The sequence below is a fragment of the Schistocerca nitens genome, chromosome 2 (genome assembly GCF_023898315.1).
Source record: "Schistocerca nitens isolate TAMUIC-IGC-003100 chromosome 2, iqSchNite1.1, whole genome shotgun sequence".
In the NCBI taxonomy this organism is placed as follows: Eukaryota; Metazoa; Arthropoda; class Insecta; order Orthoptera; family Acrididae; genus Schistocerca; species Schistocerca nitens.
The window spans coordinates 348,547,170-348,557,185 of NC_064615.1; the positions used below are offsets into that span (position 1 = coordinate 348,547,170).

A 10,016-nucleotide genomic window follows, 5' to 3' on the forward strand; every position below is an offset into this window, starting at 1 on the left:
TTGCAACAAAGGTTATAATTTCATGACAACTGTACAATATGAAATACATAGGCAACTTACTTGGGACTGTGCTCATAAGATGAAACCACAAACAAATTCTGCTTCCATCACCTCTCCACCTCATTTTGCCAAATTACACAAGAAACCTAAAATTTTCTCAGGATTACTTTCCTTAGAGACCTTTGTACAAATTAAGGTATACTAAATATTTAGGAGTAAAGGTGAAGTTAACTCCAGTTGGTTGGCACCTATGAGCAAAACAACTGAATCCCAAATTCAGTGACAGTAAAGACCAAGCATTTTATCAGTAAACATACTTGCGATTATCATCAATTAAAAATATTTTCAGTATGTTCATTTTTCATCTCTGCATACTGCCAATTTGACAAAAAAAATCTTCACAAAACACTATATAAAATTAAGTTTCTCTTAATGAAGATGCAACAGAAAGGCATGGACCAGAATGTTTTATCAGTCCACTAAAATACAGTTATGTACATACAGCAAATATTTAGCTGTGGTAACCATACTACATCTAGGTCTACTCCTGTGTACTATTGCCACAAATTTCATGTTAGAAGCATAACTGTTTTACATTAATTCCAGATATGTAACTATGCAATATTAAATTTTCAAAAACCTTCCATACAATGTTACTCTGACACACAATATATGGGTTAATGAAATCAATGTTTTACTTTCAGTTCTGAGTAATAGGTCGGACAAACTTCATGCCTTCTATTATATTAAACATCAAGCAATTACATGATCAAATGTTTACTATCCAGAATTTCTATGATAGTCCTCGTTACCAATCACTCTCAATGAGAGCAACCTCCCTATAGCAGAACGAAGTGTGTAATTTTTTTTGCACAAGTTAAAATTGTCAGCACATATTTTCAAGTGTAATGTAGCCACCAACCTTTACCCAACTGAATCATGTTCATTCAGCTTTACACATAGTGCTGAAAAATTTGTAAGATATTTACACTTCCAGAATTTTTCTAAGTATTTTATACCCAGAAAAACATCCTGAGACTGTCATACATAACCTGTTAATTCAAATTTAATTCCCAGAAAATTCCTGATACAGTTTGGATACCATTCTCTTTCAACAATTTTTTATACATTTATATGATCAAATACCTGTACATCAGATTAATTCTAAAAACTCAAAATAAGTTCACTTTTAACTATAGTAAGAAAACTTTATTGTGAAATTCTCGTCAACAATCTGAGTAAAAGTTTAATTACAAATTTACGAGCACCTGGTACACAATATTTATAACAGATTTATTACAAATAAAAATGGCAATCTCAGGAATAAATTATAAAGTGGCAGATATTTCCCTAGCTGTATAATACTTCACAACTCATTACAATGAAATATCAAAATAACCTCCCTCACAAACAAGAAAAGGATCTTGATAAATTGCTGAAATGTTATGCACTGCAGAGTGCCGAATAGTTTGAGCCTCAAGGTCGTAGAAATTTAAACGAATGAGGTCTATTTTAAGTATTTAGCTAAATTTGTGCTTGACAAAATGCACACAAACATGTAGGCTATTGATTGCACATCCATTATGTACACCCTAACTATTTGTAATTCACTGTGAAACTGAACTAAGCAAACGGCTACATTAACATAGTCAAAATTTGAGTAAAACAAATTCTTTTTAAAAGTAATCAGCAATAACAGCAAACAAAAAGCTTATTGATATTAGCTTGGGTTAACTGAGCTATGAATAAAAAGATTCTGAAGATTCAATGTCCATTTTATTCATCACCTGATTTGTTTTCCAAATTCATGACAGGAATGCTTGTTATTTTTCTCCAACTCCAGCATGTTGAATACACTAATGTTGAAAGCAGATTTAAAATGTTATGAAATGTTTTATTCAGTTTCAGAAAGGGATTATGTGATGCACAATAGATTGCTGCACAAAATGTGTTGGTAATGCAGATGCATAGAATTTATATTCCAAATAAATGAACTGTCCCTTCACTGTTCCCTTACTCTTTCACAGCAGTGTCTGTTCAACTAAGCTTGTGGATATCTTATTAACAAATTACCAATTTGTACTGTTAAAGCAGGTTAACATTTGCTACTACTCCATACTCGAGAAAACGAGTTCACAATAGGGCCTCAAGGTTAAAAGCACATTTCAATGTATTCAATAATCCTTGATAGCAGGGCAGTAACTATGGAATGGAATTGCAGCAGTACAGTGATATCAAGTTACAATTCTTCAGGACTGAGGCCTGTAGCTTGTAAAATTTTTATAACAAATATCATGAAATTTATTTCAACATAATGCTTATTACACCAGGGGGTAATCACAAAATTAAACAAGCTTTGATAACATGAGTCCAATAGCTACATTAATTTTGGAGTAAATTGTTTTAGCGTATGGAACAGTGACAATACCACGCCCAACAAATGCCCTGATAGTACACATAGCATTAACCATCGCTTTCCTTCCATGATCCACAGCCTTTAATTATTTGTCCAATGCTGTATTAGTTTTAATGGCAATCACACATTCTTCGCCACAGGATTTCAACACAGTGCACTGTAACAAAGAAAATACTTCAGAATCGACAACTTTTTAAAACTGCATTACGTAAATCTCTACTGGAACTGTACCTCTTCAAGGTACCTTAACAGAACACACTGTTCATTAAGGGCATAGAAGAGCTTTACTGTACGAGATCCTCTAGCACCGAACAGCCATAATGACTATCCAGTGACTCTAGGCTCGAACCTATAAGTGACTGCCAAATAAGCCACAAAATGTTGTGGATACAATTTTTAGAACTTTATGGATCTTAAGAATCTTCAATAGTTAAGGTGCATTTAAGAACTTTTTAATAAGTTCTCAGCAAAATATTTACTATAACCAAATCTACAGTTTCCATTTTAACAAGCAACACCAAGAAATAAAACATTAGCTTATGTACATTAAAATCAATGTATAGCAGAGGATCATTATTATGTCAAGAGGATTGATCACCTGTCTATGAACCAAAGGGTCACCTGTTAAAGACAGGTATGTTTGGAAGAAATTTTCCATAGGTTTTTGATCAGTCTAAAGCCAAGACAAAAGCACCAGCCTCAGCTCAGCTACTCCCTGTCATTTCAACATGCCCAAACATTGCTGCCAATTCTGTTTAGAGTGTAGAGAGTCATCCAATTCCATCCACAATTTTACAGAAGTTATATATTGGAACCCCTTTTTCATTATGGCACAGAAGTAAACAGTAATAATTAGGCTTCATTGCCAGTCAGTCTGTTACTGCAACCAATTTTTTTATATTGGTTGTCTCAACTCAAATTCTGACCTTCCAACTTACTCCAGACTTCAGGTTGTCCTACAAAAATCAGTGTCACCACACTCAAAAGGGTCCAATATCTAACTTCAGCCCATTGGTAGTAAACAGTAATGAAGTAAACATACCAGTAGTTCTTTTCCAGCATCAAAATCAGCTCTAAGCTGTGCACCCAACTCCCCTTCAGGAATTTTTAAGTCTTCACGCAATTCTCCATTGTCAGCCATCAGACAGAGGTACCCATCATCTGAAATGTCTGTAAGCTGGAAAGTTCAAAACCAGTGTCATTAATTTACATTTTTTAAGTTCCATTTAACAAGTACCTGACCATGAAGCATCTCTCCTGCCTGTTCACATATTAAAATGGTGAATAGAACATTCACAATACTTTTACTAATCTTATCCCATTCCAAACTAAATTTAAAATGTAGCTGTCTCTCTTCAAGGTACCTTAAAAGAACACGACATTAATTAAGGGCATAGAAGAGCTTTATTTTACGAGATCCTCTAGCACCAAACAGCCATAATGACTATACAGTGACTCTAGGCTCGAATTTAAAACTTGTCAGGTACACAAACCACACAATTTTAGTTTTAATATTAAAGAGCACAAACCAGCAGCTGATAAACTGTTGTTACACATACACAAGCAGCTAATCACAGAGTCTTACAAGAAGAATATGAACTATCTCGAAGTATTTTCTGCCAGTCAATTGTTACTTACACTTTCACACAAATACATAGCACATAAGCTGAGCTACACTTGCCTGATAATCCTCTCTCTTAACAAAAGGCACATCCATATTATGAGTAGATGGACATATATCTTCATACTTCTTGGCATTAAATATATCTATACCAACAAGATGAACTTTGGCATGTCCGTGTTTACCAGTCTTTGAAGTAGACATTTCAACTATCTTGCATGGACGAGACTGAAACAAAGTAGTAAATCATCTACACAATTCTAAGCACAAAGTAAGTATGCACCAGTTAACAACATTTAATGTTTTCTACATCCTACACCATATCCCATACCTTAAGCATTACAAAACCATTCTTTCGAAGAGCTGAGCATTGCATAGGATATGTTACAGATGCTCCTGAATCTCCAGTTTCAAAGTGAGTGTCTTCAATATCAGCCATTGTTTCTAATTAGTGTCTGCAAAAACACAAAAACATTAAACAACCTTCAGATAACCCAACTTACTTCGCACACCAAGTACCACATACAAAATACAGAACTCTTTCATGCACAATTTTTACAGTTGTGCACAAATCTAGTTCACGAAACGAGGTCAAACAATTTGTGGAGATACGTTTACTAGAAGTCTTCAAAACATATGCACAAACTACTGTACGGTCAAATTACTGAATGCAGCTGGAACGTATAAAACGTTGAAGGAAAAAAGTCTCAGTTGTAAGCAACTTTTTCTACACAGGGCATAGTTAATGCACAGAGCTCTACTTCCATCTAACTTCCTACATACGGCCTTCGGACAACAATAATAAATATAACACCCCTCCGCAGTAAAACTAGCACATGTCCACCATGTGTCACATTTTCTAACCTCGTTGGCCACGCTGAAATTACCAATACGAGTAAACAAAGTGGCACCGAGTGTCTTATTATCTACTATAGAAAGAGAATTTAATCTAATACCTTCTTGGACTGTTAAACCAAATGGGATACCAATATATCAGTGGAGAAACACTTCACGGACACTGTGCAAAGTAGCAAGCATGCGAGTATACACTCTCTTCGTATGTCGGAAGAAACTGATGATAAAAAAACTAACATCTAACAACTCACTATTCCAACTACTATGAGAAGACAGTTATTTTCAGTAAAGTAAATCCAACATGGCGGTGCACATCTACAGATAACGTGCAATGTCAACTAGCAGACTTAGACAGTATGGCCGAATAGCACGTGTAAAAAAACTATGGCGAATTAAATGCACAATGCCAACGGCCAGTTATCTTACTACAGTTAAAATTTCAGCAAGAAAATAACTACTTAACCGCACGTACAAATTTTAATAGTGGAACTATACTCACGTGTGACCAAAATGGGTACTCTCGCCAGAAGATCTGAGACGCATGCGTACCACGTTACCGGATTCAGACTTTGGTGGGGTCGTTTCAGAGAGGTGAACGGACTTCCAACGTTACAAAATCGAGAACACATGACAAACGCTGTGTTCGTGGCAGAAAATTTACCACTTTTATGGAAGTCAACGTACAGAACTACGTCGATAGAAGATTGGAATTCCAAATAAAATTACAAAGCAGTCCTCATTTATATATGAATTAAATACTAATGATGCAATCAAGAAAGTTACGAAAGTATCTTTGATTAGAGGAGGTTTGGGAAATACACATGACAAAGGTGGTCGTATGTAGGTAGAAAATCAAAATGTAACGTGACACTTTTAATTATGGCCCACATTCTGCTGTAAACGACGGTATTCCCACAATGCTGGTCATAGGCCGAAATTAACAGTCTACAGTTTTAAAGCACTTTGAGGGAAAATATGAATGATTAACTGGAGCAGTCTTGTCATTAAGAAATGCAAATCTCTTAGTGTTAAGTTCTTGCTTAATCTCTGTTGCTACACGACCAGCTACAGGTTGGTGAAACTTTTCTACACCCTACAAACTTAAGAAATAAAGCCAACCTTAAGCTAAGGTTCGGTTTTCACACTTATTGTTATATTCTGAAATACAACGAATTTTTTTCGATCACATGACATGTGGATTGGCAGGAGTTAGCACGAGAGATAAATTTTTGGTGACAACATGTGAGATCGTCACGGGAGCTCTGAGTCCCTTAGAAACCGAGAAGAAAGAAGAAGAACATAAAATATGGGAAAGAGATGACATCAAGGCCTAAAATGTAGAGCGAGATGACAGATGCTGTGTCTGTAACACAAATGAAGAAGTATTATCTCTAATTCGTCGTGTGGCATAAACCACACAGTATCACACAGCAAATATATGCTGTATCTAAATACGTTTACTGGTTACAAGAACCATATCATTAAAAAAAATTGCAAATTGCTACGTTGATAAATTCTACTTATTTAAAAGATCGGTTTACTGAACCAATGAGACTTAACCAATCACTGAAGATTACAGTAACTGTATTCAGAGAAGTGCCACGTACTCAGCCAGTTTCCAATCAGACTCATGTAGAGTTTCGAGAATGAGTACGTTTCAGCAGACAGATGACGATCCTCCTGAATGGACCCATTTGACAGATACACTTGAATTAAATAGATTTGTAGTAATGAAGATATCTTGAAAGACGAGAATTGGCCTTCCAGATGAATTAAACTACTTTTCTATTAATTTCCTTATTATTGTAACGTTAATAAATAGTATTGCACCTTAACTTATAAGAAAAGAGAAGAGATGCCCGAATATCTGAACTTGGCAGTCTACCAGCACATTCCCAAAATAACAAATTGGACATCTAATGTTAAAAAAAGGAAAAAAGAGAAAAAATTAAGTTATCTGAATAGAACAGAACCAGGAAAAACTGAATAGGCCTAGAGTGTAACTGCCTATTGTTATTTTTTATTAATATTTTCATCGATTGATCTTCTGCTCAAGCAGATGGCCAGTAATTTTTTCATTAGACCTAAATCTGAGTGGTACAGCCGAATCTGGACTTTCGGCACCGTTAGTTGAAAAACTGATAGGCTGCGAAAATCGTTCGCCAACATAATTTGACATGAAGGCGTATTTTTGTCTGTGACGAACTGTAGGATGTTATAGAACATTCTCCTCTGGATTTGAAGAAAGTTGACGATTATAGGAAGGAATGAAACACAAAAGCACATTCCTGGAGTGTACTCTTTGAAGACAAGACGAATTGCTCCCACAGAAGGGACACAAAGACGACAGCAGAAGACTGGATGGCTCCAGAAAAAGAATTTAAAGTCTCTGGGCTCACATGTCGAGTAGACTTAATTAGAACATTAAGCACAACCAAAGTAGTTGAATGAAAGTCAGTAGACGACTATTGCGATCGGATCATATCGCCCATGCTCAAGTTAACTAAAATTAAGTTCTTGGTGAGCAGCAACTGGATAGGAAGTTTGATCCTCACTAGATCGTCTGAACATTATCAACCGAAGATTATAGCCCTTGAAAACAGAGGCACACGTATCATGGGAGTTTCTATTAAATTAAAACTAATACAATATGCCATACCTGAAGATGCAGATGGAAATGAAGAATCAGTTTTATATGTAAATAAACAAATACAAATGTTTTACTTCACCTTTGAGCATCTTTACATGCAATCGGTATTGTCAAAGTTAACATAAAAATAAGAACAATTCTAATAATCCAAACTTGGGCAAATGTCAAGAAGTAAAACAAAACAATGCAAAATAAACACAGTGTGTTTAAGTATGTGACAAAAACAGCAAAAAGTTTCCTAACTGAGCAATTAATAGATAAGTGAACTACATTATTAAGTGAATGACAAAGATAATAAATAATTAAACAGTAAATAACAATAGGTGCATGAAACAGTAATAAAATAATTACACAGCATGGCAAATCAAAGTTTGTTGTTAACTTGTAGTTCATTCTCATGATAAATGCGGGTCATTTCTCATACATTCAAGGAACTCTTGATCAGAGTAAATTTGTCTACTTTTCATCAATCTCAAAAGATTAGTTTTAAATTTATATAGCAACACTGCATAGGGATGCTCAGGCAATTTGTTGAAATAGAGAACACGAAGGTATTTGTTCCTGTTAAAGGTCTTTGTCAGCTTGGTGTATGACACATTAGTTAAGTGTCCACTTCTTGTGATTTGGTCATGAATTATCTGTCTTAGCTCAAATTTCCTTAGATTAACAAAGACAAAACAGTTGTAGACATACAGGCCAGGCACTATCATTATATTTAGTTGCTTAAAATAATCTGAACTCAATTCATTTGGATTAAGTCCTGCATTGGCCCTACAGCCTTCGTTTGGCATTTAAATGCTACCTTTGACCCTACAGGCTTACTCCATAAGAGTATCCCATAACTCAGGTGGGAGTGGATGGATGCAAAACATACATGTAATGTAAGTTCTTTACTTAAACTGCTCCTCAGCTAGTACAGTAGATAGATGACTCGTGCTACTCTCCAATATAATTTCCCCATGTGAATATTCCAGCTGAGCTTTTGGTCTGTTTGAAATTCTAATAATTTAGCTGTTTTGTTATAACGACTGGTAGCATTCAGACTGAATCAATGTCTTCAGTTTTACTATCATTCTTCTGCAGTATATTTGCATCAAATCAAGTAGTTGGAGGTTGGTATCACATGAGACGAGCATTGTGTCATCTGTTTATAGCACTGCATCACATGGTACCACTGTGGGTAAATCGGTTACATACATAATGAAAGGAAGAGTGCAAGAACAGATCCTGGAGGCACACTCTTTACAACTGGAAGACGTTCTGACTATCGATTATTAGTATTAAGTAACTGTTTTCTACTGTCCAATTAAGACTGTATTAAATACAGAGCTTTCTCTCTTACCCAGTATTAAAAAAAATGGCTCTGAGCACTATGGGACTCAACTGCTGTGGTTATCAGTCCCCTAGAACTTAGAACTACTTAAACCTAACTAACCTAAGGACATCACAGACATCCATGCCCGAGGCAGGATTCGAACCTGCGACCGTAGCAGTCCCACGGTTCCGGACTGCGCGCCTAGAACCGCGGGACCACCGCGGCCGGCTACCTATTATTGGTAGAGTTTTTTATGAAAATATTGTGGGAGACCATATAGAAAGCTTTCCTGAGGTCCAACAATGTTGCACAAGTAGTATCTTTATTTTTAAAACCATCATCTGATCTACTTTGATTGTAGAAAGGCTGAACCTGAAACCATACGGTGAGAAGCGAAATATTGCATTAGCTTCAAAGCAATAAAAAATGATTATTGAATGGTATAAGTGCAATAAACCGAATGATATTGCTAAATATTGTTCTAGCAAGTGTGAAAAAGGAGGAAGCTCATGAAAAAATAAGGGAAAAGAAAATGTAACTCGTAAATAGTAGTAATTCTAAACATTCTCAAGTATGGGGGATGTGGTATTTAGATTCTTGTGTCTCGACTCATATCACCAGTGATGCAGGGAAGCTTCATAACGCCAAGCCATGTAATAGCTCAGTGGTCAATGTGGGAGATGATAGCGTAGTAGCAGAGAAATCTAGAAGTGTTATCTAAGTTCCTATATGGGTGATGAAACAACAGAACCAGAAGCATGTGACATCATTCACAACCCAAATTCAGCCTTGAATATGCTTTCAGTTAATAAAATTGTAAGCAAAAGTATAAAGTGACCTTAAACAAAAAAGATGGATTCACCTATGATGTGGGAGGTGAACTAATTGGCAAAGCATCGGCTAAAAATGGATTAGTTGTTTGAAAAAAGGTGAAATAAAAAAAATGGTACTACATTAAATTTAATGTGCTGCCAAGATATCATAGTCTGTGACATATGAACTACAGAAGTATGCAGAAGTTCGAAAAGGTCTCAATGGGATTAAATGAGGAAATTGTGTCAATGATGCCCGAGAGTCATGCATCATGGAAAGTCAGCAAAACTAGCGAAAAGTGTTCTTGAAAACATTTTGGACTTAGTGCATTTTGATCTGTGTGTGT

The 10,016-nt window shown here is 35.7% G+C and overlaps 1 protein-coding gene across 2 annotated transcripts; it reads right to left on the reverse strand.

Moving 5' to 3' along the window:
• Positions 1 to 1,873: 1,873 nt before the first annotated feature.
• LOC126236163 (eukaryotic translation initiation factor 5A) lies at positions 1,874 to 5,534 on the reverse strand. 2 transcript variants are annotated; one of them, XM_049945250.1, is made up of 5 exons: positions 5,392 to 5,534; positions 4,369 to 4,492; positions 4,098 to 4,265; positions 3,459 to 3,593; positions 1,874 to 2,573 (listed from the first exon to the last, which is right to left on the reverse strand). In XM_049945250.1, the coding sequence occupies exons 2-5, from the start codon at positions 4,474 to 4,476 to the stop codon at positions 2,502 to 2,504; spliced, it is 483 nt and encodes a 160-aa protein (XP_049801207.1). In that variant the 5' UTR covers positions 4,477 to 4,492; positions 5,392 to 5,534; the 3' UTR covers positions 1,874 to 2,501. The 2 variants fall into 2 exon arrangements, with proteins under 2 accessions (XP_049801207.1, XP_049801208.1); XM_049945251.1 differs by lacking the exon at positions 5,392 to 5,534 and adding an exon at positions 4,994 to 5,124.
• Between the last annotated feature and the right edge of the window lie 4,482 nt (positions 5,535 to 10,016).

What these genes read in the sequence shown, in the direction of transcription:
- LOC126236163 (XM_049945250.1), bottom strand. Translation starts at nt 4,476, where the DNA reads ATGGCTGATATTGAAGACACTCACTTTGAAACTGGAGATTCAGGAGCA. An exon ending in ATGGTTTTGTAATGCTTAAG is followed by an intron (nt 4,266 to 4,368) that starts GTATGGGATATG and finishes ACTTTGTTTCAG; the next exon opens with TCTCGTCCATGCAAGATAGT. An exon ending in ATGCTGGAAAAGAACTACTG is followed by an intron (nt 2,574 to 3,458) that starts GTATGTTTACTT and finishes TCTTTGTTACAG; the next exon opens with TGCACTGTGTTGAAATCCTG.